Source organism: Pundamilia nyererei, unplaced genomic scaffold, assembly GCF_000239375.1.
Source record: "Pundamilia nyererei isolate P.nyererei 1_Seehausen unplaced genomic scaffold, PunNye1.0 scaffold00103, whole genome shotgun sequence".
NCBI classification, from domain to species: Eukaryota; Metazoa; Chordata; class Actinopteri; order Cichliformes; family Cichlidae; genus Pundamilia; species Pundamilia nyererei.
In genome coordinates, this window is record NW_005187504.1 from 402,539 (window position 1) to 429,888 (window position 27,350).

At 38.9% G+C, this 27,350-nt stretch overlaps 1 protein-coding gene and 1 non-coding gene across 2 annotated transcripts in view; one reads left to right on the top strand and one right to left on the bottom strand.

Annotated features, from left to right (window-relative positions):
- LOC102205351 (receptor-type tyrosine-protein phosphatase N2-like) overlaps positions 1-6,251 on the top strand; it is a 214,455-nt gene extending 208,204 nt beyond the window's left edge. Inside the window, exons 22-23 of the mRNA XM_005740735.2 lie at positions 1,283-1,356; positions 3,415-6,251. Of these exons, the coding sequence (XP_005740792.1) occupies positions 1,283-1,356; positions 3,415-3,486 (146 nt within the window). The 3' untranslated portion in view covers positions 3,487-6,251. The remainder of the gene's footprint in view (positions 1-1,282; positions 1,357-3,414) is intronic.
- Positions 6,252-14,904: 8,653 nt separating this feature from the next.
- Positions 14,905-14,996, bottom strand: trnar-ucu (transfer RNA arginine (anticodon UCU)). Its single transcript is given in 2 exon segments — positions 14,905-14,940; positions 14,960-14,996. It is a non-coding gene; the product is annotated as a tRNA-Arg (tRNA).
- Between the last annotated feature and the right edge of the window lie 12,354 nt (positions 14,997-27,350).

Here is a 27,350-nt window from a genome sequence, read left to right on the forward strand (position 1 = left end):
GCCATGCAAACCCATCCCATTGAAGCTCTGGGCGCACAATCTTTGTGCTGTTGTTGATGTCAGAGAAGGTTTTCAAACTCTGCAAAGCACTGGCAACTTTTATGCATTAACTTGATGTTGTCTGTCACTTTAATAGTAGCAGTCACTGTAGTAAAACTTAGTTGTTTGTGCAATATCTAGGAGGGAGAAAGTGCACAAACTGACGTGTTGCACCGGTAGATTGCTGTTACCCTTGGATTGCTCTGTAAAACAACCAGTTTTTTTCACAAACATTTGTATAGCTTGATTGATTTTGTTCACCTGTGGCAGTGGGACTGAAAACACCTGAACTGAAGGAGTAAAAGTTGTGACCCCATAGTTTTGTCCATTTCCACACTGAGAAACAGAAGCAAACCATTTTTTAAATAAAGTCTTGTTAATTGTAATATTGTATTATGTATTGATCCAATCAATTCCAAGTAGCTCGTCTAAATAGTGCTTAACTAAAAACACTATTAAGACAAATTTAAAAAGAAAACATTCAAACTGTCGTTTTTATTGTTACTTTTCAAAGACGTGAAAGACTTTTGTCTATAAAGGCTAGAATGGGCTTATCAAGGCTTAAGTGCTGAAACTGGAGAAATCTAGTTTTTCAATTATGGTCACATAAGATTATACACGTCAGATACGTATATGCCTCCTTGTGTTTGACTCCAAAAGGATTATAATATGTTTGTAATCTATCACAGTCTCTGATAATCTGACCAGCATTTGGCCTGAGGTCATTGAGCTGACTGCAGCCAGCCACACTTTTGTCAGCTGTGGGACATTATCCCAGTCTGGCATACAGACAGACTGACGGGCAATACACACACAGACAAACACACGTCAGCTTTTGGCAGTGGCTGAGAGAGCTCTGGTGGGCAACCTTCATGAAAGGCTAAGAACAACCAAAGACTAACAAGGAGCTTTCAGATTGACTCAGGTTTCTTTAGAAAATGTAGCAAACATGTGTTCCTGTGATTTCCCTCACAAAGTCCTCTGCACCAGCTCCTTTGGCCTCTTCATCTTTTTTTCATTTCAACTAAAGATCATCACTGTTTTCTAGAGTCAGAGTGTGTGTGTGTGTGTGTTTGTGCTAAGAGGATGAATGTAATCGCCTTTGCTGTTCTAATGGGAGTTGGTTTAAAAGAGCAGATTGAGTGATGTTAGCTGGATTATCTTGGTGGTGCCTTGAACACAATCCAACATCATTTGTGTGTGTGTGTGTGTGTGTGTGTGTGTGTGTGTGTGTGTATGGCAGGTGCCAAGGAGATTGATATTGCAGCGACTCTGGAGCACCTGCGGGACCAGAGGCCAGGAATGGTTCAGACTAAGGTAACACACACCTGAATCCTGTTTGTTTGTGCAGATTTTGTTTGATTTATGGAACAGTGTGAACAGATGACTTTTTTTGTTTTTACATTTAAAAATCCTGCTTAACGTAATTTCACAAACTTCAACAAATCCTCAAATATAAATAAAAGTGCAGGTCCTTGAAGGAGAAAGGACCTTCGCCAACATTTATCAAGGAACAAGATGTATATGAGCAGAAAAAATATATATATTTATTAGATTTAAAATGTATGGTAGTGACTGCACACTAGTGCATGAACAGCACTTCTCACACAGTGCATCATCAGGAACATTAAAGTATCAAAAAAATATTTAAAGCTTTTCTCAGATTTGTCTGTATTATTTTGCTTTTGTACCAGCAGTCAAATTACATGGTGGAATATAATAAGTTGTGATAGCTATGGATGGATCTCACTTCAGCTACATTGGAATGAGTCAGACACTATAATATTTCGCTGTTTCAAATCTTGGTTCATCAATGAAAGATGTTCACCATGAACCTATGCAACACACCCAGTGACTTAGATCTGCTCCACTGTGTGACCCATCAAGATGCTAATCTACAACATGAGCTCCGTTATGCTGCATGTTGGAAATCGAAACCATAGGAGGATTAAAATGTGACGCCAAGAAGTCCTAAGTATCCGAGAATGACAGTGAGAATGTTTTGCATATACAGGCTGATTTGCAGTAATTACATTTAAGGTTGCTACTGTGGAAGGCTACTTTTATTTCCATCAGCATATAATGTAAGTAAGGTCATTCTCAGCATCTCTATCAAAAAAACAAACAATCCATCTGTGCTGTCACATGAATTTGGGTAGAAAGGTTACACGAAGGATTGCCATGGTAAACTCAAAATGTCAACTTGACATTCTTAGATCGCCTTAATGCCCCAGAACTGTCTTTCTAACAATCGATCACACTCCCATCAAAACTTCACTTTGTCTAAAAGTCTTTGCTGAGATGATAATCTCTATGCCCTATTGTGAGAGAGACTAGATTTGAGAGTTTTGGGGACTGGCTCCACTGCTTCAGCTCAGATGAATCGATTTCTGAAAGGGATTATGGGAAAATCAGGTCAAATCACAGAGGAATATGTATAGAGTTCAAATAGGTGCTGATAACCTGTCCCAGGTTGTCCTAATCAGAACTTGTAGTGGAGGCTTTCTGGTTATATGAAGTGAATGATCGAGAATAAGAATTTACAAAAAAGGTGGTTCTATTCCATTTTGGTTAAGTGTTTAGGGAATAAAGGGAATAAAGTTTTGTAAGTATTTTTTGGGGGAAAAAGTCCTCAAACAAATTATTAAAAAGACTCATATTCTAAAATACATTTGTTCACTGCCTCAGAGACCTACAACCAAGTATATCGTCATCACACTGTACACTGAATGACTCCGGCTGGTCTGGAAACAATTACCGGCTGATCTGTGAACTTAATTAGAAAGGAAACCCAGGATGTGTGTAAAACATCCATGGTATTGATCCAGGTTTTATTAAAGCATGTATCCTGACTGAACTGCTGTCACAGCACTCTCCCTGCACTCCTCACACATTGATTCCCTTTGTGGTCAGGAGACCCAGCCTCAGCACTCTGATTTCATTTCTGAATTTGATCTGCTGTTTGTGCCTTTAATCTACTTCTTACTGTGAGGATAAAGTACTCATAGGTCAACCATGTTTTGATCACGTACAAGTATAAATAAGTGTTTCAAAACAACATAACAGTTCTCTAACATAAGCATGGCCATCTAAACTTCACGGCCATGAAGCTAGAGTCTCCCTTTGCCACAAAGCCAGTGGGATTTTTTTCACAGGCTTTTCTATGATCACAGACAAAAAGGTCTGTGGGAAATAAAAGTTGGGTACTTCCACATTTTGTTCAGCATCATAATCTCCGCAAACTGATACAATATTAAGGATTTTTGAAGGGTAAATGCAAAGTAGCATGTATCGCTGAAATCAAACACTTAGTAATCTTTTTCTTCTTGCATGTATAAACTTTTAACTTTCTTTCTCTTTTTTGTCTGTCTGCAGGATCAGTTTGAGTTCGCATTGACAGCCGTTGCTGAGGAGGTGAATGCCATCCTGAAAGCTCTTCCACAGTAGAAAACAACACCTTCTCTACTCCTCATCCCAAGGATCTTCTCCTATATTGTTTCCTATTTTGTCTTTCTCCCGTCTCCTAAATTTTTTACCCTGTTATTTATGTTCTTTCCCCTCTCGTGCTTCTCATCTGTCATTTCCGTCTCTTGTTTCTCCTCCTTCTGACACTTCACTTAATCTGTGTTTTCCTGTCTGCCTTTCTTCTTTTTCTCCACTCCTTCTTCATTTTCCTCCTCTCTCCACTGTCTTCTACTTTCATTTTGTTTTCACACTCCTTGCTACTCCCATGCCCTTTTCATGTCTAATATTTACCCATGTTTTTACCATTTATCGCTTCTATTATTTCCTGCAGTCAAATTTCCTATTTCTCACCCTATCTTGTCATCAGTTGTTTTTTCTCATCTTTTATCCCATTCTCTCATTTCCGCATGTCTCGTCTTTCCTCCTTGTGACCCCTCTCCCTTCCATGTGCAGCCGTTCCTTGCAATTCTTAACATCTCCCATTCGATCTCAGTCAACGTTGTGCCAGGAAACCATTGAAACTATCCTGTACATAGACAGACCTTCCTTCTGTTGTGATGATCCAAGCAGCCTGTTTTCCAAAGTAACACTTTGCCGCATTTAAACGCCTTTTAAGCGATTTTTCAAATTCATCTGTATTCTGTTAAGTGTCTAATTATCATAATTTTTGTTTATAGATGAACATTGATCTCATTGGCATCAGCTGGCAATGATCAAAATAAGATGGCTCAAAATGTAATCGTATATCTGATTCTGATTTTCTGGGCAATGTTCAACGTGGCCAGTTGCCAAACCTGAGAGTTTTACTGAATTGATGCCACTGATTGGTCTCTGAGTGGGTGCATTTGTGACGCAGATCATCACATATTGTGTCTGATATTTAATGCCATGCTTTTTGATATGTTTTGATGCAGTATGCTAGTGTGTCACAGTATGCTGTAACTCATCAGCACGTAGCGTTGGTCAGTACGGTAGATATTAGGCAAAACACGAGTGATTCCATCTCCCACGAAGCCTTGCTTTTGTAAAAGTAAGCAGGGAAACCCAAAAATTAACACATTATCGGTAACTGTCTTAGTTGAACAAAAAAACGTGCTAATACTGGAAATACGGTCAAATGATTTTGCTTCATCTTTGTTGAAGCAATTTTGTGTTTCTTCTACCTGAATTGTTCTTTCTTGTGGAAAAACAATGTTGTGGCTTGTCAGTGAAGTTACACTCATGTCTGCCTTAACAAAAAAAATAAACATTCAGTAGATGGACTGGTAAAAGCCACGAGGATAAGGAGTAATGCTTCATTTTAAAATGGCCTCATTCTAGTGGATTAACCTGCGGATTAAAGATTAGCTGTGCCTGTGCTAAATGAAAACCGCTGCGATAAACATTGAAGAACATTCTGCCGGAGCAGAAGTTTCTGTTCGGCCAAAAGTTTGTGAGAGTCTTCTCACAAGTACCTACTTCAAATAACTATAAGTTCAAAATGCTGGAGTGGAGTCATTTTAAATGGTAATGTTTCTGACAAGTATTGTCATGCCAAAAGGAATAGCTCTGCTTCTGAATAGTAGGTTCTTAATGTAGCATTAATGGATGATTTGTCCATGTACAGTAGTGAAATCTGTATTGCAATGGAAATTAGTTTGCAGTGACACGCCTCAGCTGGTTTTCCCAACACCATTCTAAAATTAACATGTTTTATGTACTGCTGTAAATAAAAAGAGCACAGTCAGCATTAACTCTTGTTTTTTATGTTTTAGCCCATGTATGTAGGTTTATTTCAGTATCACGCCTCTCAAGAAAAGGCCCCACCACCAGTTACAGACAACTTCAGCGATCATTATTTTTGCTGGCTTCTGAACAGAATGTCCTGGGATTGTCGGCTCATTTTCAGTTTTAGCTAGACAAAAGCCACTACTAAATAGCCTGAAGTTAAGACACTGAATATTAAAGATGGCTTTGGGAAACCAGCTCGTGCAAAATCAATTGGTTGACAGTTTGAAATGTTTCATTCAGTTAATTCTACTAATTCTGTTTGTAAATCACCGATGACATGAATTGCATACACTATGCTGCTAATGCATGACTATTCAACAAATGTGTGCTGTAATGTTCTCCTTGCCTCAAAATGACCTTTACAAACCTCTGCAAGTAACCAGCCAACTGCTGATGTATCTATTAACTTTGTGTTAGACTCTTTATTAAACAAGATGCTCCAAGGACCTTAAAGTACAAAAGCCAAGGATTATCTTCTCTAAACTGTGCAGATCATAGTTAAAGCGGGCTGAAACGGGTGCAGTAACAATATGATGTAACACTGCAGCAAGCTGGTCTACATTTTTCCATCACAAAATTGAAACGTGCTACGAGAAATGCTGCTTTTAATAATGTGTTCAATGTGAAATGAGATTCTGTTTCTCTCCCTTTTTTAGGATACTGTCAGGTATATTATGAAAATGTGGAATTAAGTGAACTGGCATTCACTTTAAATGATCTTATTCTACTATATTTGAATCAAGCTTATTATAATGGGCTTTTATTTTTATTTGTTTATTTTGCAATGTTGATACTCAATCAGTTTCCCTGCTGCTGTTCTTTCTTTCTCACTCACCATCAAGTATGAATAGATAGCTGGTCTGTTGCATTAAAACTGTACATAAAACCCAAAACACAACAGAAGATATTTTGTTCTATTGGTGTAAACAACTTGTGAATAAAGTCTAGTTGTCGATGCAGTATTGTAATGCAATCCCGACTTGTGACTGTGGTCTCTTTTTATCCTTTTCTGACATAATTATACACAATAACTTTTACCATCGGGGTGAGCAGTAAAACGTGTTTTATAGAGCTGCTAACACCAGCTGCATTTTAAATCAGGTACCTTAGGTGTGTGCACACAAAGTGATGTCCTGCAGTGGATGGCGTTCAAGGTTGACATTCAGCATTTACATTTTTTTCTCCTCAGGTGAGATATTTGAGCAACACTAACACCTAACATACGAGAAGGTGCAACTTTTTTGCAGTGGGTTTATATTGCTTGACACTGCACAAAAAGAAAAACATATATTTCGGCAAAAAGTTCATGTGAAGTGTGGTATTTTGTCCATCACTCGATTATTATTATCGGTAAAAGTAGTTGTAGTAGCTGCAGCATTATAGTGACCACAGAGTAAAGGAGTTAGCTTGGACGTTAGGTAGCCAAACTAGCTAACATTCAGCTAGTTTGGCTAGCAAATTAAAGTTGTAATTAGCCATATTATTAAAAAGCTGCTAACTTTGGTTTGAATGAAAAAGGGAAATTAAAGGCAAAACTGACCTGTCATTCAAAGTTCACAAATGGTTTAACTTTTAAAACTATTGTGCTCAGCTGCACATTTCTCGCTAAACTTGACCTAGCGTTTCTGGCACAGTTAGCCAACGAGTGAAAATGAATGAAATATATGCATTTGAGACCTGATCTCCAGTTTTCTGGTTAAAAGGGAGGATTTTCTTTAGAACCCAGTAACACCAAGTGTATCTTTTTTAACCCCAACTCCCATTTGTTTATTTAAGGTAAACTGTGAGCAATAAACTGCCAAAAAAAATGCCAGATATAACAAAGATTATGCAAAATTACATTCACATATGCAAAATTATATCTAAATTTAAAATCTATATGTTCTGGACATTATTTCAGGGTTCAGGGTTTATAGAGTTAACATAGATTTTTGTCACACTTAAATAAATATAATGTAATGACATTTTGTGGGAGACGTGTGTATGCAAACTGTGCACTCTTTAATCAAAAGTTAAGCTACAAAAGCAAATATTTGATCTGTCATGACCTTTAAAAAAATCCCAGTGTAAGCACCTGTTTTTTCCACTTGATCAAGGGAGCGATTTAAAATCACCCTTTATCATCTGATTCATCGCATGCCTGCAGTTAACTGTTTCTTTCTTAGCACTGTGGAAGAACCGCTGTCACTCCTTCAAACATAAGTTTTTTGTGCAGCTGTTTTTAAGCCTAATACCTGTCCAGCTGTTTTTAACCTCATCTCCTTCATGTTGACAATCTCTCATTACAAAGACATTTTGACGCCAAAATGAATCGCATTTTTCATTCAGAGTCATCATCACTTGGCATTATTATTCATCCAGCATCTCCTGATAAGAAGCTGGGTGGATGATCAGCTTTTTGAGTGCTTATTCAGGTGAAACAGCAGCTTGCTATTGATTGTGGGGGGGGAAAACGTTCTCAGTACATAAGCTTGTGTTGCTTTCTTGCAGTGTTGACTTAGAGAGTAGGAAGTAGGGAAATCGATTTAGCAAGATGCTGCTTTTCTCTCAATAGTGAGTCATATGAGTAGATTTAGACCGTCTAAGTTTTTCTTTTCATAGATGGCAACTTCTACTGTAGACACCTTGCAGTTTGAATACATGTGCACACATTTTAGTCCCTGAGATTTGGTTTGCCTGATAGTAGCTACAAAGGGCCTGTTCACACATAGTATTATCATGTATTTGGAATCAACATTAACACGAGAACAGCTCTAAGTATATTTGTTCACACAGGGAATTAGAAATGTTTCTCTGCACGTGTCCTGGGTGACCACCAATGTTCCCTCTAATTTTTCATGTGTCTGAGCGAACACACAAACTCACTGAGCGGTCCCTTGGACCACTGTGAGCAACAGCAGACGTGTGCACTGTGGTCACGCCAGCATCGAATCGATCCAAGTTACATGGTTTTATTAAAATAATCAAATTACAGCATTTATGTTAGACTACTTTTAATTAACTGCTTTAGCCCACTTACAATGAAAATGTAAAGAAATCTAGTCATTGACCTGTGTAGTATGTTAACACTATTGGAAGTAAAAATAACCTGAACTCCAATTTTGAAAACACAGCTTTCTTTCTTTCTTCTTTTTTTTTATTTTATAAAGCTCTGACTTGTATTATGAATATGAGTCTGTGGTCTGGGAGAGAGTCCTGTAACTCTCTGTCTGCAAAGTACAGTAAATAATGACCAATGTTGGGCAATTAATTATATAGTTACTTCTTCAAAAAGTAACTGAGTTATGCAAACAACAAAGTTTTTTGCAGCAACTATTTATAGACAAATTATTTGTGCCACTCCAAAAAATAGTTTATGTCTACTATGAGATAAAGGAGAACCACAGCCTGATACCTGCAGGCCTGACAACAGGAGATGTATCACTCCCGTAACACCTGTAACATTCAGTAGTCGCCTCATTGTTCTGACACAGTGTGTAGTGTAGTCAAAACTATTGACTACACTACACACTAACATCACAAGATTTGCGCTAAACGTCGCAAATCTCTCACATCTCAAAACACCGCTGTCACTCCTAAAACTTCCCCCCTTCCTAAACAACTAAATGCCATGTTGCCATATAATTTTTTGATTGGTCAACATGGTACATTTTTCCACCAATAGGAAAGAGTGGGGGGTTTTTGGCGTTGTTTTCGCTCACAGGTGGAGAGTGCTTTCGAGCGTTTTCCTTATAAAACACCGTTTTTACCGTTTCTTCCCGCAGTAAATATAAACAATGATAATATTCAGGAAGAAAACCAAACATTGCGTATATTTTTATCATAACTCTGGTTTTACGTGGCCTATCAACACAATTTAAAAACTGGTATAAAGTCCACACTTTTTCTGTCAATTGTTCCGTCTGTCCTGCTCACATCTCCAATGGTTGTAAACGTTGTCATTAACGTGACTTCACTCCACATCAGCCACGCCGCTTTGCTAGCTAAAACACCGGTGTCGGCACATAAGGACGCTGTCATAGCCTGTCAACGACGTTGATTAGCTGCGTATATACGAATGCGAATCGCATTATTGGCTGGACTATGGGAGAAGGTGACATCGTTCTAATCCCAGCCAGTCACTTACTGACTAACACTGCAAAACAGAATTGTTAAAGTTTTAATTTTAAAAAAATTTGTGCGCAACGCAGATTTTCTGTGCTCAGAGACCGTGCCAGCAGTGCGCAATTGCGCACGCGCGCAGCTTAGAGGGAACATTGGTGACCACAATAGATGAGTGCCAGGTGTATTCAAGCTAGAGATGGGAGTAGATCAGGAATCAGCTCTGAGCCCCTTCCTGTTTGCACTGGTGACAGAGTGGAGTGGGTGGAGACATAAAGGCATATGAGGAAAGGCTGAGATGATCTGGACAAACACAGAGGATGCTGGTGGAAGATCAGAGAGAAGATTTGTAGATATAATGGAGGAACTGTCACGTCCGGTGTGGCAGACGTGTGGAGTTGTAGAAAGGACCCAAAAGGTGGCAGCTCTGGTGCAGGTGAGTATTTATTTACAGGAGTGGGTACAAACAGCAATGGTGGGTGAACATGAAACCGGAAACCTAAACTGGGTAAAACTAACAAAACAAACCAGAAACGAAGATGCAGGGAGGTCCGGGGAAATGCATACGGAGAGACGCAGGGAGACCGAGGGGAAACAACACAGACGAACCAGCAACGACTAAGACAGAAGACAAGACATAAAAACACTCAGAGAACACAGGGAGATCACACACAGGTGGGGGACACAGCTGGGAGTGATTAACGTGACGAGACTAGGGAGGCAAACTGAAAACACTCACATAAGACGCAGACCTTCAAAATAAAACAGGAAACACATACACCCAATAACACAACGCAAAAACTTCACACAGACTGGGGAACACATAGGAACATGAAAACAAAACCCAGAATAATAATAACTACTAAAACATAAACATGGAGTCACAAACTCCGGATCATGACAGGAGGACGTAAGAATGATGGCGTGGATGCCAGGGATATTGTAAGATGATATGGTGACCCCTAAAGGGAGCAACTGAATGGAGAAGATCATCTCCGTTGTCCAAAAGTAATAAAAAGTGTTGTTGGTGTTAAATAAAAGGTTAGGAAAGAACGTCCCTCACTTGTTTGCCTGAAGCCCAAGATCTTTGACTCACTCATAATGTGGACATTTTAAAGTTTTATATGGGTAAAAGAACTAGTGATTAAGATTCATTGATTAATTAATTATTGAATTGATTTCTTTGGCTTTTGTTCATAATTCTGCCAAAATCTGAACTGATCTCAATCCTGAACACCAAGTAACACCAAGTGTATCTTATGTGATAAATGAGGGCTATTGTTGTAATAAGAATTAAAGGTTATTACCCTAATTCAGAATATGTAATAGAACACACAGTTTAATGAATAATGCCATAATTATCCTGAGACCTCCATTCATATGCTGCCAGCTCTATAGATCCAAAAGATTTTTGGTATCAGTGAATACTGCCCCAGTTGGGTTGACTGGTGATTATGAATTCACTATACGTGTTAATGTCAGAGAACGACTACTTGTCTGTCTGTGACAAACTGGCAACCTCTCAGTCGATATCATCAGAGTTAGACTCCGGCTCCTTACAACCAGTCAGATAAGCAGATAAGAAAACTGATAATGGGGGGACTTTGTTGGGGATTGATGTGAGATAGATGAGCCAGCTATTGTCTCCATCATACAGCCCCAAACAGCACATGCTTGTTGTGCTGTAGCATTGCTTATGATGGTTTGGTTTATGGCATTTTTCATCATTTGTCCTGTCAGTTCATATCCACTGTGTCTCCACCTTTATGCATCGCCTTCATTGCATTTTGAAAAGTCAGTTTTGCTTAGGAATGAGTGAGTGAAATAATAGAGGTACTGTGTCCGTGGCACAGTTAGAGCTGTTCGAATTCTCCAAATACAAAGGAAAGATACTTCATTGGTTCCTGCATTACCACACAGGATACACTGAACCGTCCTTTATGAAAAGGAAAGGAGATAGTACACAGTTCAAATCAACACACATTCTGACCAGTCACAGAAGCAACCAGTGTGACTGACAAGTGTTGCAGAGTGTCTATATAAACTACTCCATCTTGTGCCATTTTCTTCCCTCTATGCAGATGTGTTTAAAAGCTTAGTTTGTTAAAGACACCGGCACATCAAGACCCCTGCTTTTGGCTGCCACCCAGGCTGCATAGTATCCAACCCATGGGCCTACATGGCAGTGGAGGTTATTTCTTCCTGCTACCCAGCAAGGTTCTCAAACTGTGAATTGTGAATTATTGAGAGATTTTTTTCTTAGTCTGTCCCCTCACCTGGAACCGATTTACCCTTGGAGACTATACCAGTGGCTGTTTCCCAGGATCAGAGGGATGCTAACCCCTCCTCTGTAATTAGGTAGCAATTTTTCAACAAGGAAGAATCAAAACCCTTTAAACCATCCTTTTTTCAGTTAGACCTGTGGCCATACAATCTTGGTAATCGTGAATGGTGGCTGGAACTCAGACTCCTGGATGGTGCTAAGAGCAAAGCCGCTGCTAAGAGCAAAGCCGCTGCTTCATTGTGATGCTCCAGGAGTCAACTCAGGTGGTTCAGGCGTCTAATCAGGATGCTTCTTGCGTGCATCTCTTTGGAGGTTTTCCAAGCACATCCAGCTGGGAGGAGATCACTGGGCAGACCCAGAACTTGCTGGAGACATATCTCATCAAGCTGGGAATGCCCTAGGATGCCCAAGAGGAACTAGAATGTGGGATCAGGAAGGATGTCTGGAATACCGTGAATTACTGCTTTGTCCATCATCATGCAGTCTGATTTTGGGTGAAAACAAAATGGATAAATGGATGGACTGGCAATAAATATTATTCTATTTTATTAAAAAAAAATCTATTTTTGTAAATTGCTTTATAATTTAGAAAAATATAATTAGTTATATCAAGATGAAAGTAAATCAGTTTGCATTGATAATGTTGCTATACTGAATGTTGCTGTTTTGCTAGTCTGCATAACTCTGCATAACACAGTCTGTTCTTTACAGATGTCTGGTTTGATCTGACCGTGTCTTGAACAGCATTAAATACTAAAAAAAAGGTAAGTTGAAAAAATTCTAGTCTAGTCAAAAGTTTAGAAGTTGAGCATTTTATTCTACAGTTCTGATTACTTCATTGTTGGAGTTTATACAAAAATAACAAGAAGCCTGAAAAATTCTATTATTAAAAATATATAAATTATCATTTTAGAGTAGATGATGCATTGGTACTGTAATTAACTAATGCACATTTCCTTTTTCTGCTGAATTTTGGTCCTTGATGCACAGGAAGTTTAGGAAACCCTGAAAAATTGTTGTAAAGTTGTCATTATTTTTTATTACCATCTTGTCAATTGTTGCTACTGCTGTAAAAATTAAGTTTTCAGGACTGAGAAAATGAATGTTTATTTTCCTTTTGTCACATAGGCATATTTGAAATTGTACAATGGGGAATTTAAACAGGTTTTTAGAGGCCTGAGAGGTCATGGAACTTATTCAGAAAATAAATTACTGTGGAAACTTTCAATAGAAGTGAAACAGGGACAGAAATATAATTGCCTCGACTTTTTTTCCCCTCAGACTGCAGCATTATACGTTGAGACTCTGAGTAGACCACTTTATTTAACATCGAAACAAGATGCCTGAGCATGCCACTGTGGCTATCAGTCCCCTCAACGCCTCAAGTAAAAATGTTGTCATTCATTCTGCTGGTAGCGAATGAGGATCCATGTCTGTGCTCAAAGCGAGCAGTCATGTTGCTATTCAAAATCATCAACCAGATTTGTAAAACCACAGAGCCGCTGTTGGCAGTGACACTGTCTGTCTGTTAATGGGCAACTCTTATTCTTCCTGCAAGAAGAACTCAGAAAGAGCTTACTCAAGTTCACAAATATTTTTGTCCCTGTCTGTACATTAGTCTCTGAGCAGTTTGCAGTTGCATATCCTATGTTTAGTAATCAATAGGAGATGTTGTGGACAGAATGACTCCTCTCAGCGATTCACCTCAAATGGCAATCACACACATTTTCGGTGTTTCAACACAGTTTTAACTGGTTTTTCTTTCATTGGGTTTATTGATGCCACATAAAATAAATCTCAAGCATAAAAACACAGCTGTAAAATGTGCCACCTAGCAGCTGCCCACACTAACAGGCGTCTGCCACTGACTCACTGGGGTTAAGTACCTTTATAAAGGTCACATAACTTTTCTAACTGCCCATGATGACTTGACCTCTGGGTACTGTGACCAATGTTTCAGGGCTTCCTGTGAGACCAAGATTTAGTGTTCCTGTCATGTACGGCTGTGTGACAGGCAAGGCAGGACCAAATTGCCAGATAGAGACATGGGTAAACTAAGAGAGGCAACTTTATTGCTTTAGGTTATAAACACAAAACATAAGGAATACAAAAACTCTAGCGAGGTAAAAACTACAAACTAGGAAGCTTGAAAACTACAAGGAAACGAATGCAAGCAAAACACACAGCTCAAGTGGATGACATGACAGAGAACAGAGGGAGACACAGATGGTATTTACACAGGAGGAGATTAGGGCAGAGTGGACACACCTGGATGCACAGCTGAGCAGAATCTGACTGACATGACAGGGGAAGCAAAACTGAATATAACATGCAAGAACGAGAGAGTATCAAAATAAAACAGGAAGCAACACACATACAAATAAATACTGAGACTCAGACTAACACTACTCAAACTACTAAGTTGATAATACTACTGGGGGTAAACAGACAATGAGACATGACAGACTGGAGAGACTGAAAGGATAACAAAACACAGAGACAAGATTGGGAGAGACTGGGGCACTGGCATAATAGAAATAAGACTTATAAACAGCAAACTCAAAGAAACTCAAACACAACATATCCAGGAGCCAGAACATAATTATCTTATATTTTCAAGAGACAGAGCATTGTTTCACAAATTCAGACTTTAAGAAAATCTAATAAAAAGGTAATATTAGTAAGAAGATATCAAAAATCTTTTGCAAGGGTAAAAAAAAAAGTGTTAATCCATCCTATAAATGTAAAACTTAGTTTGAGTATTTTTTCTTATGATTTAAGGAAACTGTGAATTTCAAGCTGGTCTCATAAAATGTATCCACATACAGTTTTTTATCCACATGCAGAATAATCCAATAGACTTCAGTCCTTTGCAGTATGTAATGCTATAAGACTACAGGCATGTAACAATGTTAAATGTCTGTCTTTTAGCTTGTGTTTGATTTTGTCCCCTAAAGCCTTGCGTAAAGTGCAATTCAATGCATTAACTTGTCACAAAACTGAACACTTAACAAATTTGTTAGACCACCACTCAATGGCTTATGCTACAGTAACTGTATTAGTAATTACCAAAATATTTTTTATGTTTCTGTAATGGTTCATCCATTAGTATGTGGACACTCTGTAATGAAAACAGAAAAGGTACAGTAGAAAACAAAAGGAAAAACTGTGACTTTTCTTTCCTAATAAAAAGTCATGTAATTGTGTTATAGATAGAACCTCAGGTAGGTCCCTCAGTTAAATAGTGACTCTGATGGGACTTGAACCCACAACCTTTGAATTACATCTGAAGTGAATCACTAGAAGTCCAATGCGCTATCCATTGCGCCACAGAGCCTGTTATATGTTGCATCCCCTAATCATTTTTTGTTGCTTCTTGCATTGGAACTTAAACCTAAATCCTATAACCTATATCCCTGTGCCTTAAAAAAGCAGCTAGCTATATCCATTGCACTAAAATATGCTAATTTTCTGACCACTATGTGACTAATCCAGTCGTTAAGTGATGACGTGACAAATCCTACTTCCGGGTCCAAAGTAGTCTGCGTTTAATATGGCTTTTGTGTTGTTAACATGTTTAATGTTATGTATTTTCTTCTATTTAATCTCAAAAAGCTCCTAAAACAGTCAGTGATCACTGTTGACCTCCCTCGGCTTTTATTACCGCTAATCATTTATTTAAGCTCAGTTTTTAAAACCGCATGATGTAACTACAGCCCAGCCCATGCAGCAGTATATGAATGACTAACCTCGTATTGTGGATGGATTATCTCAGTTGTTCTCCTAGCTGAAGTTTGGTCCTTTTACAGCATCCTGCCATGCGATTACATTTGTTCCTGACCACCGAGAACACTCACGTTAACTTTTATCAAGTGGAAAAAAAGTTAGCTTGTTTATATTATGCTAACATAGCTGTGTCGCTAGCGGTCACGTAGCACATCATTAAATACCAGCTAGCCAAACTTCAGTAACCCTACAAACGTCACTGCTGTTTAGCTTTCTGTCTTCATTTATGTTGGAAGTGATAACAGAGCTGTACGTTTTAATTTGTTTCCAAAACCCCGCAATCAGGACATGCTATATTGTATTTAGATAGAAGCTAGCGAGCTAATTCCTGCTAACTTCTAACTCCGTTAAATGTCATAAATTCCGTTTTCATGGATGCCTGGATGTTAAACTCAATTTTTACACCTGGTAGAGCAGAACGCTGATCATTTTATTAAAGATTAAAGACTTTAGACAGTTTTTCAACTCTCAGTAATGCCATAGTGATCGTTTGATATATGGACCTGCAGCGGAGTTTAGGCCCAGACATGGCTAATGACGTCAGACTTTACGACCGGATAGCGAAAGAATATTCACTGGACCATAATGATACAACAAAGATGATGGAATTTGGTTCCATAAAATTAAATCCTGCACTTTCACAATTAAAATTATTTTATAAATCGTATTAAGTTTGAACAAACATTATTTGTGAGGTCAGAGAAGCATGACCAGACTGCTTTAAGCTGAACCCCTGCTGAAGTCATTACCTTGACATTCAGGGTTGGGAAAACCAAGAGTTTCTCTTTTTACTGATAGAAATCTTAAAAGGTGAATGAGTCCAGGTCAAGTGGTTTACACACAATTTCAGCATGCAGCGCTCTGTGTATTTACTGTGTAGGATTTGTACTATTATCTCAAACAAAGTCAGAGAAAATGATTCAAAATGAAAGAAAAAATAAATGATTCAAATCACTCTGATCTTTCTTCGTTATTGCTTCACCCAATTGGATAATAAATGCGCCACCATGTCCCATCTCTTTTACCCAGTTCACTCGTTGTGAGGACACTTCTGGCATTTAGTTTATCATTTTCATCAGTGTCGCACGTGCAGTGACCCCAATATCACCCGCCGTCATTCATCATTAGCACGTTTATAAGCATGCTTCCACTAGCGGCCCTCACAGGGAATTTAACCATTTGCATAGAAAAATTGCTTTCCTCCATGCAATAAGAACGGACTGTTTTACATAATTACAAATGATGTGCGGCTGCAGGACAAAACTGACATGTGCACGTGGGAGAATTAAGAGGGGAATGGAACTGTTATAGATATGATTTGTGTCGGTGGACATGAAGGATTTGAATAACTGAATATATTTTTGCTTCTGTATGTTGCAAGGTGAAGATTTTATGTCTTATATATTTGTTTGTATATTTTGCAGGTAAGAAATGTAAGACTAAATTCCTTTTATCAATTTATCAAGTCTTATAAAGTACCACTTATCTTTTTTAAAAAAAATTTCTGACAGTGAAGGTATTGATTCTTTTAGTATTCTCTGTCTCCGTTAAAAGTCATGCATACTTTTAAGGCAACTTTAAGAAGTAATTCTGAATATTTCAGTATAACTATTTTTAGAGGTTTTGAATCCAATATATTGAGATTGTTTGACATTTAGACACTGGATTGTCCCTGTGGCATCTTTATGAGTTCAGAAAAGTTTTCCCAATTCTGACTCCTCGAGCCCAGACTTAATTCTAGCAAGTGGATGGAAAACCCATTAAGACTAATGACTCGTGTTGAAGGTAAAATCTGAGAACCACAGACAGCTATGAGGTGATGTTTTTTGAAATCACGTCAGACGTCAAGGTTTGGGTTAAATGCTTTGTGTTTTTTTAGTAGAAGTGGTCATGGTTAAATGCTGGCTTTCAGTTTAAAACTGGAAACAAATTGCAAACATGCTTTGACAACAACTCATTAATCCACCCTGACTACCTTCCTACATGGATGCTATGTTATGCTAATTACTGTCTCCACTACATGCTGTTGCAAGGGAAAAGTAACTACCTGTTGTAATAAGCTACTTGCACATTTGGCCTGTGTCTCTGAGTTTATACGTTGACAATCTTTAAAGTGTATAAAAATGACAGGCTAATATGTATATATGTATATGCCATGAGCCTTTTTCGCTGTAACAGACCTCCTCAATTCATTAGCCAGCTCAATTCTGCTGTCAGACTGTAAAGCAGGTACTTTATGTTTGCAGAAAGGTCTAGACGCAGAGTTTCACCACAGAGCAGAACTTTCCATCGATGCCATTTCCCGGCCAACTTCCTCCTCAATCTGTCTCGCTCCGGTGGTGTTGGCAGTGGAGGAGAAGACTTGCAGTGATAACAGAGCCAGAGATAAAACAGAGAAAACACACACAATGAGCAGCAGTGTGTTCAGACGGATGTGTTTGAGAGCTATTAGAGCCTGTCACAGTTGGCTTGTCACGAATCGGGTACACACACACACACACACACACACACACACGCAACCATGCACGTACATGTATGCGTGTACACATACACATGTCCCAGCAGCTTGCACATTTCTAACAACTGTACACACACTGGATGACATACTCCCCACTGTGGCAATCATGCACAGACTCGCACTCGCCTCATTCCTACATGTCTCTGAGGCTGTCTCACTCACACGCACGTGTCTGCCTGTCTTCCCTGGGAATCAAAGGCAGTGGCAGCAGGTATTTTCGATGTGCAGACTTGAGTAGTTTTCAAAGATAAGAGCTGCGACTGAGTGGCTCTGTTGCCATATGGGTAGTTTGTGTGTATGTGTGTGTGTGTGTGTGTGTGTGTGTGTGTGTGTGTATTGAGAGAGAGCGAGAGAGACTGAGACCACAGACCAAACACTTCTGTCACTGCAAATGTCATCCAGCACTGCGGAGGAGGAAGGACACCTATGGCCAGGTGTGCTTCATAAAGTGTTCCTGGACACAGGAAATATGTAATGGAAGTTTTTCTTTTTTTGTCCTTTTACATGCGGTTCATCTTTGCAGCCAGCAATTTAATTTGGTATCACAGAATGTGAGAAAAAAATATGAGAAAGGGTCACTTTTAAGCTATTTTTGAGGCTGATTACCTGTATTCTGCATTCCACTTCCTGCTAAAAAATATTGTTAATGTGATTTGTTAAGGTAATAAGAAGTTCTTTGGCAGCAAAATCTTAAAAAGTCGTTGGCAACCAATGTGCCAGAAACAGCAAAGTTTACACATCTAATTAAAATCATTGGGCTTATTTGTCATGCCAAGAGTCACATCCAGATAAAATCCTGATATGAGAATCTAATTTGTTGCACTTTTGTTTACCCAGAAATACATCTCTGGAAAAGCTCTGTTGAAATTCTGTTTCACTTAAGTTGCCATTATCACAGAGCACATACTCTGATTGTTTTACTGATGTTGTTACACTTGAAGAGAGCTGAGATTACATCATTTGTGTTTGGAAGAGAAGGTTCAGGTTAGTTCTTTGCGATATCTCACAAAACCGATTCTCAAAGCTCCTTTAAACAGTTCCTTTAAAGAATGTGGCTTTAGATGGCAAACAAACCCCCCCAAAACATTTTAACACATGAAGCCAGTCCAAAAGGATCCAGTAATAGAGAATATTTTACTCACTTCCCCTATGACCCTAATAAATGCTTTCCTGATGAGTTTCTGAATTGAACGACCACTTTCAAGTCTCTTTTAATATGGTATCATGTATATTTAGTAAAAGATGCTACCATTTAGTGTAAATTGTATGAGCTTGAGTGTGTGGTGCCCTTCAGTTCCTCAGTCAAGTTAACCTTAGACTTGCTTCTGGTGTCTGGTTTAAAAATCAAGATATCAAAGGCTAAAATCAGAAACTTGAAGCTTTGAAACAGTGGGACGAAATCAAGTGGGTGACATCTGCAATATACAAACCTTTAAATGACATATATCTAAAGAGGCATTTAAATTATATCGAATAAATATAAGGGAATCTTGTTTTATCACTGTGAAAGCATTTTAAACGTAGCCAATCGTGTAACCTGCAAGTATAGCATCATTTTTTCTTCTTCCTTTGTTATTGCAAAACAATTTTTGCCCTTTGCCTGTCATTTCATGCAGTGTAGTTTATCATGTGAAAATCTAATAGTTCATAATATGCTTATAGAGACATCCTATTTATACACAGTTGCTCCAGCATTTCTATATATACTTTATGCATAAAATCTAATTTATCTGATGAGCATATACATGAAAACCTGTCAGTGGAAAGTGGAGGTGATGTGAGAACACTATTTTTGACTGTCCATCAAGCCAGTCGAACAGTCTTTGATCAGGCAGGGAGGCAGCTCTTTGATGCAGAGTGACCTAGCATGTCTTCTGAGGAGTGAGGGAAAAATTGGCTGCTGCACCTCTGTGCACTTACAACCCGAAAGTAATAATGCTCATTTTATACTTCACATTTGAAGCACGAAGCCGGCGCTACTATCTTGCAAAGAGTGCAGGACTCGAATAGGCTTTCTTAGAAGTGATAAATAGTGTTCCACAGATAGGTCACATGCCACGATGTTCTATCATGTAATATAAACTAATCAAGTAACTAAAGAGTTAGCGGTGATTAAGACTTTCGCAGCCACCCCACACTCGGTAATTTTGTGGATCCATGTTGGTCGTCTTTTCTAGGTTGGAATGAATAGATCTGGTTCTAGACTGGTCGCCAGCACCGTGTTGGTGGGATGATTTTTGCCAGCAAATTTAGAATTTCAGTCTAATTCAGAAGACATTCCCTCCTCCTATTTCTTTCATTCCTGCCAATTCATTTATTCAGTTAGTTAATCCACTAGTTACTACTAATTACAACTTTCTTGCAGATCCATGTCCTCTCCTGATGTTCTCCATCAGAAGAGGACATGGATCCGTTTGAGTAGTAGTCCTTCAGTTACCAGTGTCCAACGTAATCAACTAAATCAAAGGAGCAGTGCAAATATTGTACTGCGTCATGGTGTCCAATTTTGTGCAGATAATAAATTAACTTTTTCGTTAATTTAATATCCTTTACTGTTTCTCAGTGTTTAGCTTTTTTTCATATCCCCTTTCCCCTTTGTCCTATTTCTCAGTTTGTGAATCCTCTATCCTTGCTGCCTCTCCTAGTGTCTTAGTGACTCCCACCAGCAGAGGATGCAAGGAAGACACACAAGGCATCGACATTTATCAAAACATCCTCGACACCCCTGCTGGAGGCTTATTTTAAAGTAATGTCAATTAAATGTGACATGTGGTGCATCTCCATCGTAAATTGTTTGCTTGTAGCACAACCACAGCTGTACTTTTTGATCTCGGGTGTAAGAGGGCTTGTGACAAACGTAACACAAATAGTGAGGGGTTTGTATACTCACCTCTGTTATAGTTGAAGTTAAAAACACTTTACCTCCATCTTTCCTGTCTCCTCCTCTGTTTTAGGAATTGAGACATCCTGTAAGGTGATTTTCAAGTCACCAGCAAGAGGATGAAGGACAGAGGAAAATATAGGGCACAATTTAGAGATATCAGAAAAGCCTTCTGCCTGTATCTACTTGTTTTTCCATCGGTTGGACTCATCACAGGCCCTTCCTTGCTTGCTTCTTTGTCTTTTTCCAGTTTTAGTAGACTTGAGCAGAATCCATTTGTTATGTCTGCATTTGAATCCTCATTTTGACCTCTCTCTCTCTTTAGTATTAGTCCCATTAAAAGTAGACACTAAGAGTGTAAACCCTGTGCCCATGTACTTAAGTCATGCTCTCACAGTAAGTCAGAATTTATTTCAAAATGATAGAGACAGAATGACGGCACGATGAAGACAGAGGATGATGAAAAGAGAGGGAGAGAAAACGATACAGCGTGATGGAAGTGCCAGTCATCAGCCCTTCAGTTTCACTCCTGCGTGAGGAAACCAACCATCCATAATGCATCACATGTCTCCTAGCAACAGCCGGGAACCTAGCAACAGGATCTTAGCAACAGCAACAAACTACTGCCTCTTTCGCTGCTAGCCAATCGGGGAGCCGTGTTTCTGATCGGCCCCAGCCAACCGGGATGAGCGGGGCTGGTAAGAGAGTGAAGTGGGTGTGTTTCCTCGCACAGCTGATTGGGCACACAGACTGAGAAGACATGCATATACAAACAGAACACACACAGAAATAGGGTGTGGAAATGTGCATGCAGAGGAAATACACTTTTTTTTTCCTTTTTTGGCATAAGTATACACTGCTGTCTGGGATACACAGACAGTATAAGGCCTGAGACAGACTCTCTGTTTAACCACATACACACTGTGTAAAAAGATTAGGACACACATTTGAATTAACTGCAAGTAATAGGATACATTTGACTGCAGAGTGAATGTCAGGTGCTTTTGGTCATTGTTTTTAAAGCTAAAATTCCGCTTTTTACTTACTTCAGGTTATACAGTAAATTGTAACTTTGGTGTAGATGTAGCTCAGGAGGTAGAGTCGGTCATCTACTAATCAGAAGGTGTATATATATATATATATATATATATATATACACACCTTCTTGGAGTTACCCTAACTCCAATTACAGACAAGCAATAATTGGAGTTAGGGTAACTGGTGATTCTAAACTTTCCATAGGTGTGAATGTGAGTGTGAATGGTTGTCTGTCTGTCTCTCTGTGTTATAGAGTGGGAACCTATTCAGGGTGTACCCTGCCTCTTACTACCCAAGGTATCCTTCTATGGCTGGGATTAGGCTCCAGTCCCCCACCACAAGGTTTCAGTTTCTTTAAGAAAAATAAGCTCAAATAAAACGCTTTAAATCTCAGATATGTGGATTTTTTTTTTAAAAACTGTGTCACTGATAAAACAATGTTAAAGCAGCAATTCCCTAAGTATAAATGTTTCTACAATGTAATTAAAAATCTAAGCTAAGGTTTTGTATCTGAATCATTTGCTTTCTGCCCAATAACTGCAGAGACCTCACAGTTCAGTGTTTTATTGACATCCAGAAGCTCTTACCATGATTTAAATACATCTTTAAATTCGCTTGGACTCCTTTTCCACCAGAAAGGTTTGTGAGGTTGAGTGATAGTTGGGCTCACTTCAATGCATGGCTTGGGTTCTGAAATCAGTCTCCTGGAGTGGAGCTGGACCTCAGTTAGAGGCAGCAGGCATTGATGGGTTTATTTGCATCCCCCCCCCCCCCCCCCCCCCAGCTTGCTACCTGTTGGGGTTTTCCCCAGTGGACAAGACAGTTGTTTCTCTGCATCTTCTGTTTGGGGAATGGGTGCTGGCTGTTGTTTGCTGACATTTAGTGTAACTGAACTAGGATAGACTGGGTGGGGTGGTGGACAGAGCCCCATCTGGGGACTCCATTGTCCAAAAGGGGGACATCATCTCTCATGCAGACAATGACAGTGAGACTTGAAGGGTAGCTTGGTTAGCCTGTAGGACTCGGGAGGCAGCTGACAGATACCAGCTGGTCAAGCAGAGAGTTGCTCTGGGGGTAGCTTAAGCAAAGACATTGATGTGGGAGGAGTTTAGTGAGACAATGGAGTGAGAGTTTCGGTTAGCCTGATGATTCTAGCAAACCGTCAGGCAACTCAGGAAACACATTGCATTCAGTGGGGATGGAGTGCTGCTAAATACAACTGCCTGTCCATATTATTGTCCAGACACCTCACATCCCCCCTTGATGATTGCTGGAACAGCTCCAGAACTGGAACCACATTGTCTCCTCTGCAGCTCCTCTGGGATTACAGGCCTTGCTCTGCGCAGTAAAACTGTCAATCAGCCAGTGAAGATTCTCCAAGGAAAAAAAATACTTGTAAATACCAGTAGACTTGTAAAACTTGATTTCACAAGACTTGCAAAGCAAAAAGCAACAATTTCACTGTTGCACAACGAAAAATAAGCAAGAAAAGGAAATTTCATCTGGTTATAATATTCAAGATGCAGGGGTTTTTTTAATGACAATATCTGCAAATATCTAATAGACGATGCTTATATAGTCTGCAATCTTTAACAGATGTTGAAATATGCAGCAGATTTTGCAGCAAGAAATCTTGCCATATTCTTTTACATGTTTTGTTTGCAGTGGCACAAAGGTATTAAATGCATCAGTCTGTTGCTAGATTTACACAAAATCCGTTTCTCTTAGATGATCAGGACCAAACTTATCGCACAGGCACATTTTAGTCCTCTAAAGATTCTTATCAGTGTCAGATATTCCGACATTATCAAGTTGCTTAACAACCACCTACCACCTACTAAAATGACCCATTTGAAGTGCTTATGCAGGCGACACCTATAAAAGCATTGTGTAAATCTAATTTCATGACATTAATATCCACAGAGCAATCATCATGTATCATATTTTGTGATGTCATCATGCTGCCAGGCAAATGTCTACCAATGGACAAAAATCATAGACCAAAAGAGTAGCACAGGCATGCACTGTTTTGATAGCAGTAATAAAAATATTCTGTCGCATCATATTCGTCCTCCTTGTCATCCTTGTCAAACCACATTCATCTGGGAAGCCATGCATATGACACTGAATCTGTCTGTCTCTTTTTTCCCAGCATCAGTACACTTTAAGGGTAGGTTTGGGAATTGTCAGTTCTGTCTTTAAATAATACTGATATGACCATTTGTGGCTGAGAATAGGCCTTGGTTTAGCCAACCACTCTTACTTTTGAAATGTGGGACAAAAAGCACAACTCCATCATGCAGCACGTTGTTGTATTTCATCAGTCAAGAGTTCCTGGAAGTCATCAGAAAATGCATCACATAAAGCTTCTTATATAATCATTTAGGTTTGCTTTTTGAGTAGTATTATTCACTGGTAGTTTTACTTAATGTTTTGGAGTGCTTTTATCACAGGGTGGTTTTTGAAGCTGGGCCTTAAAACTTAAAGCAACTTTTTAAAACTACGAAGTCAGTAACCCATCTCAAGTACTCCATCGTTTTAAAAGGTTTCCCTCCTGTGTGGTGGTGACTGAAGCTAATATCCCTACAATCTGAAGAGCTTTCATACACTCAAGGGGAAAAGGGAATCTAACTTTAAAGGAGTTGTAATGGCGTCTGGGACCCTTTTCCCATTCCCGTATGGCCTTAGATCCTGCAGACACATAGGGACTTTTCAATTCCCAGGGCCAAAGGTGTGAGCATTATCTGGAGATTCATTTTCTGGCCCTAAATGGAAGAATGGAAAGTGAGGCTTAACTCACTTGCTTTTTTGTGAGCTTGACACAGCTCATTCTTCATTCAACACCAGGCAATCTTCAAGAGGAGGAGGAGGGGGAGGAGGAAAGGGGATTTTGAGACACAATTGTCGGGATAAGTAGAGGTTGTTTGCAGTTTACCAACTAGATGTATTTAGCCACAAAAACTAAGAGAATCATTCCTACTATAAACCTCTTGGTTTATTACAGTGTTTGAGAAAAAAACTCAAAATGAACATTTTAGTGTCAATTAGGATCAAATCATTCAAACACATTTCCTAAAGAGCTGTTACAGCACAGTTCTGCCCCAACATTTATTAGTACTGTGTTCATTTTGTTCAAAGCTTTTGACAGGTGGTCATGAAAAAGCTATATTAATTAGCAGAGCTTCATATCTAGTTCAATTGGGGGTATTCAAAAGTAGAGATGCTGTTTCACAGTGAAGTGATTTGAGATGTTGTTGAGATGTTTCTGTCAAATGCCGAAGCTTTTTTGTGGTAAGCATATCAAATTTTCCATTCCAGTGGCATCTCTCTTTCTACATATATATATAAATATAAAATGATAAAACTTAAAAAAAAAAAAATGAAGAGCCTACAGAAATTAAATGATATGTCTGAGGTCTGTTTTTCTTTTTAAAAGTGCAGAATGTGGTGGTTTAGCTACCACAGTTATTTTTGAGAGAAATTCACTTTCTTCCATCTCTTTTCTGTTATTTTTTTCTCTTTTTGTTCACTGTTTCCTCTCAGTTAAGGTAAAATAGATGGAAATCTGTTTAAAAAGCTTCATCTTCCCAGATACTTTTACAAATAGTACTGCCACGGATGCCTCTTGTGCGTGTTTAGTGCCGATGCAGTGTCTACACCATTTTACGGTCCATGCCAAAAAAGAAAATGCACAGTGACTGTGTTGATGCATTGCACAGACACAGATACCTGCTCATGGATAAATATCATTTCTCACTAAAACTATGATAAGGAACAAATTACATTTATCTTTGGACAAACGAGATCCAGTTCTGTGTGGTTCGGGTTCAAGTCGGTTATTAAAAAATAATACCTGTACAGTTTTGACCAAGTTGAAAATTTATTTTTTGCTGTAAAATTGTCCATTTGACATCAGTCTATTGGAATTGACTAATTTTTTGGACCAGCTTCAAGTGGCTATTTGATGATTGGAGTTTTTGGCCACTGGCTATAGACACATTGCACAATGTAGCAAGTAGTTAGTTGACCAAATAAAAAGAAATACAAAGTCATGTCACGTGATTAATTAATCATTTCAATCATGTATAAAAATTAAATTTTAAAAATCAAATATTCTGTGACTTCACTTGTATTGTTTTTGCAGTTATTTTTTCAGAGGATGAACCCAGCATGAGTTAAACTGAATCCCTCTACATCCTTTTGCATGCAGGTCTATTTATAAAAATGATACAGTGTTTTTATGCATGTAGTCACATACGCTCACATCTGTGTGTGGGCTGACACCATTAAAATGCCTGACAACGAGAGGAGCACTACCTCTATTTAGATCAGAATAGAGAACATCGAGTCCCTCGACAGGTGATCTCTTGTAGTGCATTCGTGGGGGGGGGGGCCTTACTTTCTGCATCAGCGTGGCGCTACATCAGGGTGAGTCACCCACGACACACTAAATAAGTAATTAAAGGAAACTCACAGTTGACATGACATGCAATCAACCAGGATCAGGTTTGGACTTTTGGATATTTAATATTTAAACCTTTTCTCTTGCCACAATGATCTGAATCTGAATTGCAAATCTCTCGAGTCGCTGATGGCTGCGGTGCCATTTCAAAGGAATTCTGTGTTTGTCTGGATGTGATTTTCTGAAGGGAGAGAGGTGAAACAAATGACAGTGTAATGAAAGCCTATCTGAACCAGACGATGACCAGTGAAGAGAGAAGAAAACACATTCCTATGAGAGCAGACATTGTGAATCGCTCTCTCTCTGTTTTATATATAGAATATATTCTATTTGTTTCTGCATCAGCCAAATGTGAGTGGATGCATAAGTTGCAATGCAGAATGCCAAGAAACATACAACTGAGAAGGAGCAATCTTAAAAAGCCTGACTGAAAAAATTTGTGGCCATTTTGTATTTAAATAAAGAAAACATGGGATAAATGGGGAATAAAAAAATGCTGTTTTACATAGCCAAGGTCGAAAGGAAAAGACGAGGAAAACAGGGAGCTGAAAAAATGACTTCTCCTCTGTCAATAGTTTCTGTAAACTTTAAATGTTTAAAAATTCAGATAGTGAGTGAATCTCAACATTAAACCATAAGATAAAATCTTTTTTTTTTCCACAGCTGGTACAACATGGTGCATACAAATGAACACTCACAGGTGATGATGCACCCATTACTGTCAACCTGAGCTCTCGCTAAAGCGAAATGTCTGAACGGGAGCTACTTTGTGCCATTCTTTCTTTAGGTGCTCATAGAAAACGCTGCATTGCACTACAAGATGCTCCTCAGAATGAAGAACCAAAAGATACAAATAGTGAAACTCTTGATTTATCATTTGATCTTTAATCCTAACGTTATTAACTGTGGATGATGACCACACAAATGAGATTGCTTGTTTCATGTTGTCTGTGCAAGCTATCTGCGCATCTGGCAGCCAGCAGCACTGATGTTTTGTGTGTGTGTG